General features: G+C 35.0%; 3 protein-coding genes across 5 annotated transcripts in view; 1 reads left to right on the top strand and 2 right to left on the bottom strand.

The window, feature by feature from the left end:
- Positions 1-3,856: 3,856 nt before the first annotated feature.
- On the bottom strand, positions 3,857-4,336 carry LOC108820005 (uncharacterized). Its single transcript, XM_018593004.1, has one exon. It carries the CDS (start codon positions 4,334-4,336, stop codon positions 3,857-3,859), a length of 480 nt encoding a protein of 159 aa, XP_018448506.1.
- Positions 4,337-7,191: 2,855 nt separating this feature from the next.
- On the top strand, positions 7,192-7,875 carry LOC108820839 (glycine-rich protein 2-like). The gene has a single exon (XM_018593857.2). It carries the CDS (start codon positions 7,192-7,194, stop codon positions 7,873-7,875), a length of 684 nt encoding a protein of 227 aa, XP_018449359.2.
- A 4,690-nt stretch (positions 7,876-12,565) lies between these two features.
- The window catches only part of LOC108823150 (alkaline/neutral invertase CINV1), a 53,753-nt gene continuing 46,198 nt past the window's right edge, over positions 12,566-20,120 (bottom strand). For 2 of the 3 annotated variants that reach the window (XM_056992408.1, XM_056992409.1), the window contains exons 2-6: positions 14,691-15,098; positions 14,026-14,457; positions 13,730-13,920; positions 13,288-13,655; positions 12,566-13,057 (exon numbers count right to left, since the gene is read on the bottom strand). In XM_056992408.1, the coding sequence (XP_056848388.1) occupies positions 12,759-13,057; positions 13,288-13,655; positions 13,730-13,920; positions 14,026-14,457; positions 14,691-15,098 (1,698 nt within the window). In that variant the 3' untranslated portion in view covers positions 12,566-12,758. Of the gene's footprint in view, positions 13,058-13,287; positions 13,656-13,729; positions 13,921-14,025; positions 14,458-14,690; positions 15,099-15,620; positions 15,774-20,120 lie in introns of those variants that run through there. The other variant, XM_018596423.2, reaches the window with a different exon arrangement.

Here is a 20,120-nt window from a genome sequence, read left to right as displayed (position 1 = left end):
CTTATATGCCAGTTTTCATCTTGTCTAACTGTTTGTACATGGCTAAAAGATGCTATTGAGTTTACTTCATATGTTGTTTATAGGTGAGGTTAAATTTAAAATTCACGAATAAGATTGACTAAATTTTAGTTCCTAATTTTGTTGTAAAGGATTTATCGACACATTTAAGCTTTGTCCAGAATTTTTTGTCATCTACTTATAAAGATCTTAATTTTCCTTTTTTTTTTGTCATCAACAAGAACCGACTCATGTAGACTCTGTAAACCAAATCGGAAGCTTGTAGACTCTGTAAACCAAACCAGAAGCTCGTCATCTATATGGACAACAAAAGACATCTAAATTTTCTTTTTTTGCTATTGCATTCTATTCTTGTATTAAAAATGACATATAATTCTCTTTTTTTCTATTGTATCAAAAACGTTAAGCTATAGCTATGGGTTTCTTACTCTTTTTCTCCCATTAGAGTTTTGTCTCAATTGGGTTTTCTCTAATGTGAGTTTTAATGAGGAGAATTCCCATAGCATTTTCCAAACTATACTTGTTTCACATGGTATAGTTTGAGGGGGAATGGAAGTTTGGAGTAGAGATTGATTATGTTTTATGGTTTCTTTATTTGCTTGTTGCTCAAGTAAACAGTAAGTACTAGATTGTATTAAGGCTTTTTTGATGAATAAATTTAACATTCATTCAAAAAAAAAAAAAAACGTTAAGCTCATGAAACTATTAAGTTGTGTTCAATGCAAAATAGAAACCCTATTGTTTTCAATGTAACTAGGAGTTTTCCTACGCAAAAATTTAAATGAAGTATTTTTTAAAAAAATATTTCACATTTGGATATTATTATTTTTATATTTTAACTTCAAGGATTTGAAAAAAAATATATAACCTTATTTTGTAGTCTTATTTCTTTTAATTTGGTTTAAATGTTTCAATTTAATTTTATTTATATTTTAATAAAATAAAATTACAAATAAATTTTAACTATGTAATATTATATTGTATTTTTTAGTGCTAATTTATTTAAATATATTTTTTATCTTCTAATTTATTTATATAATATTATATTTTTTAGTGCTAATTTATTTAAATATATTTCTTATCATCTAGTTATATATATATATATATATATGTATATATATATATATTAATCTAAAATTTATATATCAGTTTGCTTGTATATATATATATTAATAATATATATATATTAATAATTTTTTAGATTTTGTTTGTTGTATTTAAAATATATTAAACTAAAAAAATCAGTTTGCTAATTAACATGATGAAGAAATAAATTTAAATAAAATTTTATTTATTTAAAAATTAAAAATTATTCGTTCATTGTTGTTTTAGTTTCTTATTTGTTGAGGCGCACTTACAATTAGTTTTGTACAATGTATATATTTTTTACAAACGTGATATACAAGTTGATGTACACAATTATATTTAGATTATTTTTATTAATGTGATATATGTATATATAGATTAATTTAATAGTGAAATATGAGTTATTGATGTATTTTAATGGTCTTACCAAAAGTAACTATTTATATGGGATGATATATGAGTTAATAGTCATTATTATATTTAAAAGAATTTACCAAAGAATATAAATTTTTATAAAGAGAATAGTACAGTTAATTATTGTCATGTCGTTTTGTAGATTAAGCATTTGACTGGTTTCTCCGCTACCACCCGGAAACGTAGTTTTTGCGGTTGGTAGCGGTTGACAGCGTTTCAAATCAATTATATAAACCATTACAAATCGCTTTAAACAGCTTTGAACTTTTTAAAATCAAAAGCAAGTTACATCTAACGTTTGCGGTTGTAGGCGGTTACGGTTGGATAAATAAATATAAAATTAATTTTAAAATATTTCAAACTTTTAACCTAAAATTAAAAAATTGAAATATTATAAAGAAAAATATATACACATTTTATATATTAATTTAAATTAACAATAGTACCATAATTGTTTTATAAAAACTTTAAACTAGATACTCATAATAATTTTTTTAAAAAAATTAATATACATAGAAATATAAAGACATAAACATATAAAACGAAACAAAAATATTATTTTAAATATCTTATTATATAAAGCTTGGTTCTTCAAAGTTATTAATTAACACGATCGCGACACATGGCAGTTATAATTTTAAGATTGTGACATGTGTTAAAATACATATAAGTAAATAAAATCAATCTTATCTTTTTAAAGATTAAACCAAAAAATTTATTTACATATAAAAATGATTTAAAAAAGTAAAGTAAATAAAAGTAAAAAATAACTATGAAATAAATAAAAAACAACTGTAAAGAAATATTAAATAATGTTAATTTTCCTTTATCACTACAAGAAAACATGACGTTAACGACTATAGAATTGGTAGTAAATTGGTCGTTAAAGGTGAATTACGACCAAGTTACGACCAATTGCGATTGGTCGTTAATCACTGGTCGTAATCACTGGTCGTAATCACCAATTGATCGTACATTGGTCGTAAATGTACGACTAATATAATTGGTCGTAAATCAGTCGTAAATGTACGACTAGGAGGATTGGTCGTAAAGCAGTCGTACATTTACGACTATGTAGATTGGTCTTAAAACAGATGTACACAATTGGTCGTAAATGAGTCGTAAAGGGTGGACGTATATTAGATGTAAATGAGTCATGAATTTACGACTAAAGTACATCGATGCGGATGTAAATTGGTCGTAACTTAACGACTACCTTGCATCTCGTCTAGATGTACCTTAGTCGTTACTTTAAGACCAATTTACAACGCACAATATTAATTACAAAATTCTTTAAATAAAATAAAAAAAAATAATTAAATAATTAAAATTCATAAAATAAAAAATACGAATTTGATAAATTCCATAAAACATAATATATAACATTTCATAAAATTAAAATATTCAAAATACAAAATAATTAAAACCGAAAAACTAAACATTAAGGTTTATATCATTGAAGAGATCAGAAGTCCTCTCATCCGCTTGCCGTTCCAAATTTGCCTGCTTTTCTGGAGTAGGGTCGGGACCAGCAAAGCTCGAACGCATGTTCTGCCACGCTGACGCAACCGACAGGTCGACGTGTGGGGTTGAACCTAACAGCATATCGAAGATGTTTGCCATAACCTTAAATTTGTCGTTGTGGTCGGCTATGGTTTGGTTTGCAGTTTCCAAATCCCTCCGGAACGAGGAATCTTCTTCCCGTCTAGCAGCGTGTTCAACTCTTGCCCTCAGGACATCGTTCACACTCCCGATTCCTGGTATACGTCCCCTTTTCTTCGGAGCGACCTTCAATTTATAAATAGATATTAATTAGTACATATTTAAAAAATATGTAAAAATTAATTAAAAATATCGAATATCGAATATTTTACCTGCTCAAAAATTTTGTCTTGTTCGATGGCAGAAAGCTGGAACGGTGCACCATCCGGATTTTCTTGCGTCAGCTGAGTCTTGACCTCTTGAATCCGAGCCTCTACATCGTTGCAGAGCTGCTCTGCTCGAGGATGAGAGAAAGTGCCATCAGCATACTGGTGGGTCAACTTGTAAAGTCGGGCCAGAGTCGGTGGTGCTCCTTCTGCGGCAGCCTATATTAAAAAAAATGAATTAAACTATAGCATTTAATAAATACTTAATTAATATATATGTCATAAAAAATAAGAAATATCAAAAACTTACAATATCTAGTGCCCTTTTGGCGTGTGGAGTCTGTCCGGAAGTATGAGGTATTGGCAGATTACCCTCAGCATCTCGGGTCATCCGGGCCGCAGAGCAAGTGAGAGACCATTGGACTGACTCAGGCAAACTCCAATAAGCTTTCAAGTTAGTCCAAACGTTCTCATCCCGGCATCTGGAGAATGTCTTCAACCGAATATCTTGCATATGGTGCATTCGGTGGCACCAACAAATCTGGATGAAGACCTGGAGCTATAGGAACCTGCTCTGGAATCTGGTATGCACCAGGCTGTGGGGCAGGGTGTGGAGCAGGCTGTGGAGGCTGCTGTTGAGGCTGTTGTTGAGGCTGTTGTGGAACAGGCTGTGGGTGATACTGATCCTGAGACTGCTGCTGCGGCTGCTGATCACGCTCAGGTTCCTCATAAGGAAAGTACGAAGTATCATACTGCGGATAGTATGGAGGTACTGCAGCAGGATCGTACGCCTGCGGACGCACATAAGGTACGCTAGGAGTTTGGCTCTCGGGGACATTGTCTGAAGAGCGGGAGGTAGAAGCTGATGGATCCGACGTCTGACCGAGAAAGGTACTCCCGTATGAGGTCCCTCCGCCACGGTTTCTAAGTCTCTTTCTACTGCTAGCCATAACAATATCGTCAATCTGAAAAAAAAATATGGATGGTTATAAATAATTCAAATAATTAATTAAAAATAATCTAAAACAAATAATCTAATTTCATCCTAAACTAACTACATCCTAAACTAATTCCAAACCTAAACTAATTCCAAACCTAATCTAATCACCTAACTAACCACCTAGAACTAAAAAAAAAATTACCTAGAGAGAGAAGTCGATTGGTTGTAAAGGAGAGGGAAGTGAGATGTGAGTGTGCAACCAAATGGCTAGGCGATGGGTATATATAAGATTTTATGGTTCGACGTAAATTGGTCGTACAATGGTCGTACATGTACGACCAATTTACGACTAATACATGTTTGGTCGTAAATGAGATGTAATTTTACGACCAATGAGAGACTAGGGATCGTAAAGGAGTTGTTAATGTACGACCAATGAGAGACTAAACCCTTTACGACCATTTAGTGACTAACATGGCAATACAAAAAATTTGAAAGAGAAGAAAGATACTAGAACCACAACTAAGTGAACAACTCAAGTGAGCAACTCGAGGGTCATCCACTTTGTCCTCCCATTTCGGATCTTCACCTTCATCTGGGATTGAAAACATGACACGAACCTACGCAAACAGAAAATGAATGGTACAGAAGATATCAACCTTTTTGAAGAAACTATTTGCAAATCAAAAAGCTTACTAAAATGTATTTCTGAATCGGCTTTAACTTGAAGTATGTCTTCAACACTCAAAAGTGTATTTGTTGAGTTGCAACCGTCAAGTTCTTCAAAAAAAATTGTCCTATCTGGTTCAAGAACTTTCTGAATCAATGCACATTATCACATTATGACTAATTGATTATCTCAATTGAGGCAAACAAAACTTATAATTAGGTTTGAGCATTTAGATATCCATTTAGATTCGGATAGAATATTTTAATTTTTTAGATATTTTAATTTAGCGATCTATCATCTGCTTTTTGATAGTTTTTTTAAATTTCGCGGTGATGTACAAATATAATGTCTGGATTTTGTATTAAATATTCAATATACATATATACTATAGTGTTTTCATACAAATTTATATTGTACTAAAATAATGCTACTATATGAAAATAAAATAAACTTCTAATAATCAAAACACATATATATCAACAAAATACACTATGTGTTTGGGTTTATGGAAATAATGTTCTTACTGTTATGAATATTGTGTGATGTCTAGTATGGAATGTTCTAGATTTACTTGTTCCCTACTCTAAGTTTCTTGTTCCCTACTCCAAGTTTTTAGACTTGGTCTTCAAGCTATGTAATCCTATATAAGGAACTCATTACTCATGGAATAAGACAACACATCTCATTCTTTCACAAACAAAGCATCCGATCTCTCTCTCTCTCTCTCTGGTTCGATTAGTTCTTAAGCAAGAACACTAGGATTAGAACACGTTATCAGCACGATCTTGCTCAAGATCAACCAACTCGGAGACCATCATAAACCCTAGCCGCCGCCAACCACTTCTATCTCTAAGATCTTTTACATTCAGTTGTTTCTTAGATCTTAAACTAATCATACTTTGAATCCTTTCTTTGTTTGATTGATTAAGGTTTCTAAGAAAGGAACCAAGGAGAAGAATCGGCAAAGTAAAATGTTAGATCTCAAAACCCTAATTTTTACTTACAGCTTAAGTTTTATTTTTCGGTTTCATCTTTCTTATTTTTGAATCCGATTTTAAAAGTTGATCTAGTTCTTGTTTAAAAACTTATAAATCGATTTTATAAAATCTTATAAACTCTATTAGATCATATTTGATCAGATCCGAAATTCTAAACCTAAACCCTAAAATTTTGGATCTCAAAACCCTAAAATCCCTCATAACTTTAGTTTTGTATATTAGACAACAAGCGATACCCCTTTTTAAGGATGACACGCTATATGTCTAAATCAAAACATAAGTATATGTTTAACCAAAACTTAAAATCTGATTTGAATCTTTAAAATCTAATCCTTAAAGTTAATATCAGATTAAAAGGAAATTTGAATCATAAGAAAATTTCAAGCATGTAATAACATGACTTTCATTTTGTATAAGACAACAAGTGATACCCCTTATTAAAGGATGATACGCTATATGTCTAAAACAAAATTAGTCTTATGTTTCCACATTTTTTTATCAATGATCCACACCATTGTGTGGTTAGATCTTGAATTTTTAGTCAATGATCCATACTACTTAGTATGGCTAGACAATAAGGTCAATGATAGACCATGGTCGATGATGTGTACCTTCCGGTACGACTAGACCACAGGCCGTATTGGTCGATGAGATACCTTCCGGTACAGCTAGCCCACAGGCTGCATGAGTCAATGAAGTGTACCCTAGGTACGACCAAGACCATGCTCTCATCCATCTTATTTTTTAAAGCAAGTTGATGGATGAATTATAAGAAAATAAAATTTTCTAAAAGACCTAAACAATCTGATTTTTATTTTTCAGATGGCCAAAATCACAAACTTGGACTTTGCACCTCTAAGTGTGAGGGGTGACAATTATCTCCAATGGGCATTAGACGTTGAGATCTCTCTTGGAGCCAAAGGCCTAGAGCAGTGCATCGTTCCCCAGAACAAAGCTACTAAGAAAGAGAACTCTCAAACCCTCATGATCATCCGTCATCACATTGAAGAGAGCTTAAAAGCTCAATACCTCACAGTAAGTGATCCATACGAGTTATGGAAAGAGCTTAAGATGAGGTATGACCACCAGAAGACTTTGATTCTTCCGGGTGCCACCTATGAGTGGACTCATCTCAGGATTCAAGACTTTAAGTCTGTGAATGATTACAACTCAGCCTTGTTTAAAATAGTCTCAAAGATGAGGCTATGTGGCGAGATTGTAACTGATAAGCAGTTGTTGGAAAAGACTTTCCAGACAATGTCCTCAAGCAATATGTTGCTTCAGCAACAATACAGACAGAAAGGTTTTCAGACCTATAGTGAGCTCATCTCATGTCTATTGCTTGCAGAACAGAACAATGAGCTGCTCTTGAAGAATAGTGAGCTTAGACCACCTGGATCTAAGCCTGTCCCTGAGGCACATCATGCCTCACATGAGCCTAATGACGGTGCTGAAGCCAACCATGTCCGGTATGACCAAAAGGGCCGCAGTTCCTCATATGGAAGAGGACGCGGTCGTGGGGGTCAAGGGCGAGGACGTGGACGTGGTGGCTATGGCAAAGGGCGTAACACCCCTTATGACCGTCCAAACCAGTCCAATAATGGGCATGGCAAAAGCAAAGGCAATGGGACATCTTCAAAACCACAGAATCCTACAAGCTCACCTTGCCATAGATGCGGAATGATGAATCATTGGGCAAAGAATTGCCGCACAGCCAAGCATCTGGTCGACCTCTATCAAGAGAGTCTCAAGGGCAAGAATCCAGAAGCACACATGGTGTACAAGGATGGTGAGGACGATTTTGATCATGACAAGGACGACCTCATGGATTTTGAGACTTCAGACATACTCACTATGCTGAATGATGACCCAGTTGAATAATGTGATGCATCAAACGATTTGTGTTTGAATGCTTTTGGTGTTTTTAGGCTTTAAGAATTTTTTTTAAGTGCTTTTGCATTCTATATTTTATTTTAAGAATAAACTATGTTTACTTCCATTTTCAATAATAATATGAATGATTCAGATTATATTTTTATTGTCTAGAATGAAAGGAAGTATGGACACACTTGTGGTTGACAGTGGATCAAGCCACACGATTTTTAAGGATAAGAAATTCTTTGTTGATCTAACATTGAAAGATGCCAATGTGAACACAATAGCTGGTGTATCACCACTAATAAAAGGCCACGGCCAAGCCTATGTTCTATTACCAAATGGAACACATCTAGAAATAGATGAGGCATTGTATTCTCCAAACTCTAAAAGAAGCCTGTTGAGCTTTAAAGACATTCGCAAGAATGGTCTTCATATTGAAACTGTTGGAGAAGGAGCCAAAGAATTCTTAAATATTTATGAATTCGTCCAAGACCATAAGAAGGTCTTGGAGACAATACCAGCTATATCCACTGGTCTTTACTGTGCTCAGATCAGTGTGGTCGAAGCCAATGCTGTGATAAGCAAGGAATTCAAAGAGAATTTCAACTTGTGGCACGACCGGTTAGGGCATCCCGGAACATCTATGATGCGTAGACTTATCCTAAATTCTAATGGTCATAACCTTAAATGTAGACGAGTTGTTCCTAAGATCCATACATGTGTGCCTTGTGCACAAGGAAAACTCATAGTCCGACCATCACCAGTCAAAGTGACAAAGGAAACCATAGGTTTTCTGGAAAGAATACAAGGTGACATCTGTGGACCAATACACCCACCTAGTGGGACGTTTAGGTACTTCATGGTACTAGTTGATGCATCCACAAGATGGTCCCATGTGTGTTTATTATCCACACGAAATCTAGCCTTAGCTAGACTACTTGCTCAAATCATCAGATTGAAAGCACACTTTCCAGACTTTCCTTTGAAGACTATACGTCTTGATAATGCTGGTGAATTCACTTCCCAAGCCTTTTATGAGTACTGTATGTCCATGGGGGTGGCAGTTGAACACTCCGTGGCACATGTCCATACACAGAACGGTCTAGCCGAGTCCTTTATCAAAAGGATTCAGATGATTGCTAGACCTTTACTCATGAAAAGTAATCTTCCAATCACAGCTTGGGGACATGCAGTGTTGCATGCTGCGGAATTAATACGCATCAGACCATCTAGTGAGCATAGATATTCACCATCCCAGCTCCTCATGGGTCGAGAGCCAGACATCTCCCATCTTAAGACTTTTGGATGTGCTGTTTATTATCCAATAGCTCCACCACAAAGAACAAAGATGGGAGCTCAGAGAAGGATGGGAATATATGTTGGATATGATTCTCCTTCAATTATAAAATACCTTGAGCCAACCACGGGTGATTTGTTTAAGGCCAGGTATGCAGATTGCCACTTTGTGGAATCTGAGTATCCAACATTGGGAGGAAATAATAGCAAGCTGGTAAAAGAAATTACATGGAATCATACATCCCAAGCATGGCAAGATCCTCGAACTCAAGCATGTGATCTTGAAGTTCAAAAGATTATACATCTGCAAGAGCTAGCTAATAAATTGCCAGATTCCTTTGCTGACCCAAATAGAATGACCAAGTCATACATACCAGCTGCTAATGCACCAATAAGAATTGATGTCCAGAAGGGACAAAACCAAGTTGCTATAGAGTCTATGGCACGTCTGAAACGTGGTAGACCAATTGGTTCCAAAGATAAGAACCCTCGCATAAATAAGAAAGGTGCAAGACCAACCGTGGTCGAGGGGAAGATGGATCTGGTCGATGTGGTCGATCCGGCCGTCCCAAGGCTCCGGGACGTGGACGAACCAACGTCCGGACATGGTCCAGACGTACCAGAATCCACAGACATGACCATTGGTCCGGCTGCTAAGGTATCTAATGAGATTTGGGACGCCAAAACTCAGGATCCTGAACTTCCTGACAATGAAGAGATCTCTATAAATTATATCATGTCTGGAAAACAATGGAACAGAAAACATGTCGACATAAGTGATTTATTTGCATATCATGTAGCACTTGAGATCATTGAAGATGATGAGGATCTAGAACCCACGTCTATTTATGAATGCATGCAAAGAAAAGATTGGCTTAAGTGGAAAGAAGCCATAAACGTGGAGTTAAACTCTTTCAAGAAGAGAGGTGTTTTTGGATCAATACTCCTAACACCACATAATATAAAACCAGTGGGATACAAATGGGTCTTTGTGAGAAAGAGAAATGAGAATGGTGAAGTCGTGAGGTATAAAGCCCGACTTGTTGCACAAGGATTCTCACAGAGACCAGGAATCGATTATGAGGAGACTTATTCTCCCGTGGTGGATGCAACAACATTCAGATTCCTTATAAGTCTGGCCATAAGAGAAAATCTTGATTTACGGTTAATGGATGTAGTAACCGCATATCTTTATGGACCACTGGACAATGACATATACATGAAAGTACCAGAAGGTATTGAAATACCTAAGAATGCTAAAGGTTCTCGAGAACAACATTGCATTAAGCTAAACAAAGCTTTGTATGGATTGAAACAATCTGGTCGAATGTGGTACAACAGATTGAGTGAGTACTTACTGAAAGAAGGCTACAAGAATGATCAAGTAAGCCCATGTATATTCATTAAGAAATCCGGCCAAGGCTATGTGATCATAGCCGTGTATGTTGATGACCTAAACATACTTGGAACGGCCAAAGAGATTTCCCAAACAGTTGAGTATCTCAAGAAAGAATTTGAGATGAAAGATTTGGGAAAGACTAAGTTTTGTCTGGGACTACAGATTGAACATCTTAAGGATGGAATCCTTGTGCACCAAAAGACCTATACAGAAAAGCTTCTTAAAAGGTTCAATATGGATAAGTGTCATCCACTTAGTAGTCCCATGGTTGTGAGATCCCTTGGTCTAGACACTGATCCATTTAGACCCAAGGCCAAGGATGAAGAGGTACTTGGTCCAGAGTATCCTTACCTTAGTGCCATTGGCGCCTTGATGTACTTAACTACACATACTAGGCCGGACATATGTTTTGCTGTGAGCCTATTGTCCAGATTCAGTTCATGTCCGACCATGAGGCATTGGAATGGGATCAAACACATCCTAAGATACCTACAAGGAACTAAGGATGTAGGATTGTTTTATGCTAACCAAAACAAAGAAGATTTGGTTGGTTTTGCTGATGCAGGTTACCAATCCGACCCACACAGTGCTAAGTCCCAAACCGGCTATGTTTTCACATATGGAGGCACGGCCATTTCATGGAGATCAGTCAAGCAGACTATATCAGCCACATCATCCAATCACTCGGAGATATTGGCGATCCATGAAGCAAGTAGAGAGTGTGTCTGGTTGAGACTCATGACACACCATATTCGGACAGCATGTGGAATCACGGATGGTAAAGACGAGCCGACCATTCTTTATGAAGACAATGCGGCCTGCATAGCTCAGCTCAAGGATGGATACATCAAGGGTGACAAGACTAAGCACGTTCTCCCCAAGTTCTTCTTCACCCATGATCTACAGAAGGAAGGAGAGGTCAAGGTACTCCAAGTCAGATCAAGCGAGAACTCAGCCGACCTCTTCACTAAGGCATTACCAACATGCACGCTCAGGAAGCTTATGCAGCAGATTGGTATGCGATCACTGAGAAGCCTTCAGTGATGTTCACTTCAGGGGAAGTAATGCGGCTGTACTCTTTTTCCTATCCATGGCTTCCCGTTTTTACCACATTGGGTTTTTGGGTTTACCATGGAAAGGTTTTAACGAGGCAGTATTCCAAACGCATTACAAACTCTAGACGGTTATGGCATTACAATCTCGGTTTTTAACGAGATAGCATCTTACACACATAATGGACATCAAGGGGAAGTGTTATGAATATTGTGTGATGTCTAGTATGGAATGTTCTAGATTTACTTGTTCCCTACTCTAAGTTTCTTGTTCCCTACTCCAAGTTTTTAGACTTGGTCTTCAAGCTATGTAATCCTATATAAGGAACTCATTACTCATGGAATAAGACAACACATCTCATTCTTTCACAAACAAAGCATCCGATCTCTCTCTCTCTCTGGTTCGATTAGTTCTTAAGCAAGAACACTAGGATTAGAACACTTACCAACATTTTACTTAATTTTGGAGATGTTCTATTGAGTTATTAACTTTAGATATTATTATCCAATTGGGTTCAAGTATACATTTATTATCCGCTTGAATATTTCTATATATAGCCATGTTTGTTTGAGAAACATAAGCGTCTGCGGCAGGCGGCAGCGAGAAATAAATAACAAACATGAGAGAGAAATACTGATGTATCGTTGTTATATGATTGTTGCCGGTATCGATAGCCTTTTCACCATTTTTATCACCGGTGTTAATTTCAGCGGCTGAGGCATATGTATTACGTACCGCTTGCGTTCAGTTTTTGCATCTTCAAATTCAGAATTTTGACTTGAAGCTGACCTGTCACATAACATCTCTTTATATTTATTGATTTCTTGATATCGACGCTGCGTTCAGTAGACAAACATGGCTATAGTTCAAATTATGATTGTTTGAACCAGGATCGGTTTAGATTTCAGGTCGAGATATTATGACCAGTCCTAATTGTAACGTCGATTAAAAATGGCAAATGAGCTTTGCCCATTTTTCTCTTCTATCTTGCAAAGCAAGAAATAAGCAATCAATAAAGTTCTTGTCCCCTTCTCCGGCAGAAGTTTTCAGTGACATTATTATACAGCAGCAACCAAAAAAGTGAACAAAAAAAATACAGTGGCAAATACAGAACAGACCGAAAACCGAGATCGGTTTTTCAAAGTTGCGGCCAAGACGCAGATCGCTTAATAACTGGTTTCATGAGTTTGTCTTCTTCGAGAGATATCATACCGATGTGTGAAGGGTCTTCTAGCAGCATTTTAGCCACTAAGTAACCAGCTATTGACCAGGTCTGGTACTTCCTAGCCTGCTTCCCTACGTACCTCCCGAGCTTGCCGTCGTAATACTCTGGCCAACAGTCCCTGTGAAGACGCGATTCTATGAGGTCAACCGCACGTCTTGCGATCTGCGGTCTTCCTGTTTTGATGCACGCTGCCGTTAGCTGCCACAGCAAAACTGCACATTGCAACAGAAAAAAAAAAAGAAAAAACAGAAAGGAAGTCGGAATTAAATCGATTGTTTGATATGCATTGACAAATTTATCAGCAAACAAAACAACAATATGTGATTATTCGTTATTCAGACCATCCAAATTTTCAATTTAGAACATATAAGAAAATCTAAGTGATGCAAGCTAGATATAATAAATGTTTAATGCAATCAGTTCAAAGGGAACGAAAACAGACCTGGCCAAGAACCTCCGTTGTGGTAGCTCCACCGAGTATTCTTGGGGTCACAGCCAGTGATGATGCGCCACTCGTGACCCTCGAGGCAAGGATAACAAATCTTGAGGGGCATCTCGCCTACAAGCTCAGCCCACCTGTGCTCAAGAAGGTCCATAATGGCCATGGACTGATCTGGAGTGGCCAAGGACGAGAGAATGGAGACGCAGTTGCCGAGTGCAAACCACCGGAAGTCCATATGGGCAGGTCCTACATTGCCCACAAAGTAGCCTCCACGGAGAGGCATGAAGTCAAAAACCCATTCTGGTATAGAGTCCGGCATTACATTGAACTTATTCACCGCAGTGTGTGAGTACTCCTCAGTCTTGTACCTTCAAATAAAAGATGTAAGGTTTTATTTTGGTTTCTAGTTTATATATATTATCTAAAGAAAAACAGTATATACCTGTAAATGTCATTGAGCTGGTGGTGATCAAGCCAGAAGTAATTGCGCATATGGAAGCTCAAAGCGTGAAGTCGCTTAGTGATCTTCTCAATGCACTCTCTGCCATCTCCGTCAGGCTTTAGCATCGACAAGGCACATCTAAGAGCCATGTAGAACAACGCTTGGATCTCAATTGGATACCCATAAACGCCCTTCAATTTACAAAAAAAAACCAAACATTAGTATTTAATAATAATAATAATAATAATAATAATAATAATAATAATGTGTGTATAATAAAGATGTCAATTAATTACCATTCTTCGATCAATCATGGAACATCCATCCGCACAAAGAAGCGTAGGGAACGTGTCGAACCCTTCAGCTAAGCACAAAGAGAGGATGAGTTTAATTCCCTTTTGACACTCAGGTGTCTCCGAGAGAGTCAAATCTCCTGTAGACTTGGTGTAAGCACGGAGAAGAATAATCCACCAGAACCCCGAATCAACAGGGGCCACTCGTCCGATGGCGGTTTCGCCAAAATCCGCAACGAGGTGGTCCATTTCTCGGACGGGATCGTGACGCACCTTGAAGCTTGCAGGCATCACACCTTTCCCTAACTTGAACCGGTCCACACGCTTCTCCGAGTCTTGAAGCTGAAGTGTCTTGAGCAAGAAGTGTTTCACTATGTCCGATTCTCCATTCATCAGAAACGCCAGTGCACTCGGTACGAAATCACGCACAAACACCTACATTAACCGAACATAACATAATCAATAATATTAGATCCAGAGAGATCGAGCTAAGCTCAGTGATAGACGAAAGAGATGAAGATAAGAATCTGTTTATTCATCATATTCTGTTACAACCGTTATCAATGTTTCTTCTATTTATATACAATACTAAACCGGTATAAACCGTACTTAACCATATAGTCTAATAAATACATATGATATAGAGGTATGAGCCAGCCAATTGTTACCTGGTCGTAGTTTAAGACCTCGTCGGTAGTATTATCGACAGCTGCGAGAGTACCAACAGGATGACCACGGAAGAAGACCATTGACCTCCTTAGGGCCTCCCAAGCCTCAGCCATCATAGGATGAGGCTCAAAGCAGTTTCTAGCAGAAGAGAGAGGGGTGTCGAGCACCGACCTGCCTCTTGGAGAATCGTACAAACCGTCGTGTCTACCGTAACCAGCCGATAGCTCACTCATTGACCTCTCATCGAAAGATCTCTTCCGTTCGATCTTCAACCTCGGTTTGTCTAACGCTCGAGTCAGATCAAGATCGTCCATCTCCGATAGAGAACAGTGTGAACCAACAGCTCTTAGTCCAAGTGGCTCCATCAATCGATTCAAAGTCTCTTTAATATCAATTTGACCAAAGATCTAAAAATCAAAACCCAAAAATAATAACGAGATTATTACAAAGATACTGTAAATATATTTGACTCGAATCTTATGTAAACGCTGTTTTAACGGGGGAGAAAAAAAAACCAAGACATCTAGTGTTGTTGAGACACGCGAAATTAACTTGTCCCAATATACACCCTCACATCTCAATCCGTAAACAAATAAGATCTTTTCACTGAGTATCAAACAAAAATAAAACAAATATTTTCTCGAAAAACAAAAAAAAAACAAATATTGCATCTACAGCATTGACTTCTTCTTTTTTAATGAGAGAAGCTGTGCTTCTTACTGCTCTATCCAAATTGTAAAATGAAAGAAGTATAGATCAAGATCCAATAACAGACACATTTTCAAGATCACTCGCGCTTGCTCTAGAAATGATTAAAAAATCAGATCTAAATCTACATAAGGGGATCGAAATTAAAGAAAAAAAGGAACAACAAGCAGATTAAAAGAAAAACAAAGTGAGTTATTTTGCGAGGGACAAAGGAACCGAACCTCCGGCCAGGGATGATAAACTGAAAAAAATCGTAGGAGGGGCGAGTAAGTTTGATGATTCTCCGACGAAGCCTCACCGTGGAAGAGGGGGAGATTTATAGGAGACTTAGAAAGAGTGAAGAAGGGAAAAAAAAGAGGATGTTGAGTGCAGAAGCTGCTTATATATTGAACGGAACGTAACGTCACTTTAGACGGAGTTTTTCAACGGGTCTGGAAAAAGGGGAATTTAGTTTACTGGTTATTACCGGTTACACCTGCTTTGTCTGATTTGGCCTTTCTACTTTTCTCTTGGGAAACTTGGTTTATCGGTTTCCCGTGTCACTTTTTCTGACCGATACACCAAACAAAGTTTGGTGGACAGTACATTTACTAGGCATTAACATATTATTAGGTTAGGGAAATTGACAACCTCTAAAATTTAAATATAATTTTGTCTCTCCAACTTGTATAGGTTATTGGATTGGAGGTGTCACAACTCACAAGTTCCAATGTCAATCTTTTTTTTGTACTAAGGATAAAGATATCTTATACAGCTTGAAAAAAAATATCTTATACTCTCACTTTCATTACATAAGTAGTTTTACGTAGACTTATTATTCATACGAAATGGATTGGGTATTTTTATAATCAATAAAAACTATTATTTTTTTAAAAAAATCAATAAGAAATCAAAAAGTTTGATAAGATTTGATAATATAGTGTCCATACTAAAAACTTCAAATATGAAATTTTGTATTTTTATTTGCATTTTATCCTTACATTTTTTTTTGTAAATATAAGTTTTATACATAAAATAAAAAACATTAAAATAAGATTTAAAATATTTTAAAACTATATTAAGATAATACAATATTACAAAAGGAACTTTGGAAATATTATAAAATATTTTATGGAATAATATGGTATTTTAATCGTAATCTAATATTTAATTATGTATTTCTATGTAAATTCTATATTTTAATGTAACATTTGATCAATTAATATTGCTGTAATATTTTTATATATGTGTTAGCTATTTTGAAATTTTTATGTGTTTAAATTCATTATGAAAAATATGAGGACCATATTGTTAAATATAAATATTTCTAAAATAATTTTGAATTTTATTTTGCAGAAAACATTTTTAAATTTTCAATATAAATTCTTACAAACTTTAGTTTTTTTTTTTGAAAATGATCTAAAAGTCATGGACTTTATAAAGTGAGCTCCCTGTGGAAACTCCATTGGTCTAGTGGTTTGACCAAATGTTCATTAATGCTTCTACACTAGAAGGCCTAGGTTTCAGTTCCAGAGAAGGCGAAATTATGTGAATTAACGGAAAAGCGGCTTACAAGAGATCTGCAGCATGGTGCAAAAAATATCAGCTAGCATGGATCCGATAGAGCGGCTCAGATGATGCAGTCAGACGTGAAACCTCATAAGACATATAGAATTATCGGCTGAAGAATCGTCTGTAATATTTCTCATAGTTTGTAATAGCATAATATATACTGGGTTAAAAAAAAGTGAGCTCCCTACTCCAATGTTTCATGCCTTCCATATTTTCTCAGGACTTGACTAGATCAGACTAACTGTTGGAAGTTAATATTATTTTTTTTTAATTTGTAAGTTAAGACTTGGTAGAGTTTTCATATTTGTTTCAAAAATGCACTAGATTTGGACCCGCACAACCGTGCGGTATTAATTTTCATGTTTATATACATAAATATTTGATTTACATAATTAATATATATTTATAAGGTCACTTATATATTTAAATATTTATATAATTATTTTAAATAAATAATTCTATAGTTTTCATATTGTAAGTTAATTAATTTATTTAAATCATCACATATATATGTTGCTTCTTATTATATATATTTTAAAATTATTTTGTATTAAATTTATTATAATCCTGATGCGTCATTTAAAGCGCTATATTTTCTTTATCAATATTTTTATGTAAATCCATTTAAATAAATATATATATAAATACATAAAACATTAAGATAAGTTAATCTTTATACATGAATTATATAATTTACTAATGTTAACCCGTTCTACCAACATATTATATTTTTAGCATATATTTTTGATATTTATGAAAATAAAATATATTAACTTATCAATTTAAATTTTTTTTCATATTTTGTTAAATACAATGATTTTATTTTAAGATGATAGATATTAATATAAAATAGTAAAATATGATATAATTTTTTCATTTTATAAAAAAATAACTGAGTAATATATATATACATACATATATATATATACATATAATACATATAAATTTAAAATAACATTAATTTCATTACTAATTACAAAATCAGTGAAAATATTTATATACAATTTTTGACAATTATTGTCTTGTTGTTTCAGAAAAGAAAAGACTAATATACAGCTATAATTATTGTTATGATATTATTATGCCCAAAGAAAAAAAATCATTAAAGTAAATATTTAAAAGATAATACAACTTAAAAAATAAATTTAATAAATAAGATTTTTATATTTATGAAAATAAAACTTACAAATTATCAATTTAATATAATTTAATCATATTTAGTTTAATATAATATTTATATTTTAACATGAGTGATTATGATTAATATAAATATTAATTTAGTTTAATATTTTAAACAAAAATAAGATATAGTTTAATTTTTTTGTTTTATAAAATTTAATTTAATATAAATATATTAATGCATAGTAAATTGTGATTGATTTAAAAATTTTGAAGTTGATCATAATTATAAAACAATGTGTTGTTAACATTTAAATTAAATTACCCTAAACCCATTATTGTAGGTAAGTAGTTATGCAAGTAAGAAAATATTAATATGAAATAAATGAAACATGAATCTCTAAGGATCCATTTTTAAAAAAAAAATCACACATAAAAGAAGTCATGACTTATGTTTTAATATATAAGATGCTACAATGTGATTAATTTATAAATGTTGACCGCAAAGATAAATTTGTGCTTCCGAATAAACATTTCCTTCCAGTACGACCTTAATTTCTAATAATCAAATTGTTTTTTTTTTGTTATATATTTGTTACATCACTATTAAAGTACTTTAGTTTAATTTAATTTAGTAACTTTCAGTATATGTTATTGTAATGAAAATATTGACGAATATTACTTTGACGATAAAACTCATATCCATAAATAAACAGTTTTTGTGTTGTACGATCTAAAGCGTGTCTTTATTAAGTTGAAACTATCATATATATACATGATATTATAGTTATCCTAATAAAGAGATAAACACCAATGTATAAGAGATAATGACAATGATATATGTCGATCATATATTCTCGGATCACAACACTCTCCCTTGATCGACACTTCTGGTTTAGGGTTCATTCATGCTTTTGATGTTGCCTCATTAAAACCTTTCCAGGAAAATCCAGTGGGACAAAACCGTGGATAAGAAAAAAGAGTACAACACATGAACTCCCCCTGATGAATGCATCACTGAAGATCTTTCAGTCGACACATGCCTATCTGATGCACGAGCTTCTTGAACACTGATGTGGCTAAGGACTTGGTGAAGAGATCGGCTGAATTCTCACTTGAACTGACTTGTAACACTTGGACCTCTCCTGCCTTCTGGAGCTCGTGGGTAAAGAAGAACTTTGGAAGAATGTGCTTCGTCCGGTCTCCTTTGATGTATCCATCTTTAAGCTAAGCAATGCAGGCTGTGTTATCTTCGTATAGGATGGTAGGTGGATATTTTCCTTTGATTATACCACAGGTGGTACTGATGTGCTGTGTCATGGATCTCAACCATACACACTCTCGACTAGCCTCATGCATCGCCAATATTTCTGCATGATTTGAGGAAGTAGCTGCCATGGTCTGTTTCATGGACCGCCAAGATATTGCTGTCCCTCCATGTGTAAAAACATATCCAGTCTGAGATCTACCAAAATGTGGATCAGATAGGTAACCTGCATCAGCAAAACCAACTAAACCTTCCTTAGATTGGTTAGTAAACATAAGACCCAAATCCTTCGTTCCTTGTAGATAACGAAGTACATGTTTTATCCCATTCCAGTGCCTTTGGGTCAGACATGAGCTGAACCTAGATAGTAAGTTCACAGCAAAACTGATGTCTGGTCGTGTATGGCCAGCTAAGTACATCAGAGCTCCTATGGCACTGAGATATGGCACCTCTGGACCAAGGATCTCTTCATCGTCCCTCTTTGGACCAAATGGATCCGTGTCCAGACCAAGGCTTCTCACAACCATGGGACTGTTTAATGGGTGAGATTTGTCCATATTAAATTTCTTGAGTATCTTTTCCGTATATGTTTCTTGATACACAAGGATTCCATCTTTTACATACTCAAATTGTAAACCCAAACAAAACTTTGTTTTCCCGAGATCTTTCATCTCGAATTCTTTCTTGAGATATTCAACAGTTTGGGAAATTTCTCCAGATGTTCCTAGGATATTTAAATCATCTACATATACTGCAATGATTACAAAACCCTTATTGAACTTCT

The sequence above is a fragment of the Raphanus sativus genome, chromosome 8 (assembly GCF_000801105.2).
Source record: "Raphanus sativus cultivar WK10039 chromosome 8, ASM80110v3, whole genome shotgun sequence".
NCBI classification, from domain to species: domain Eukaryota; kingdom Viridiplantae; phylum Streptophyta; class Magnoliopsida; order Brassicales; family Brassicaceae; genus Raphanus; species Raphanus sativus.
The sequence above is the reverse complement of the archived record's forward strand: the minus strand, read 5'-3'. Positions and strand labels throughout refer to the sequence as shown.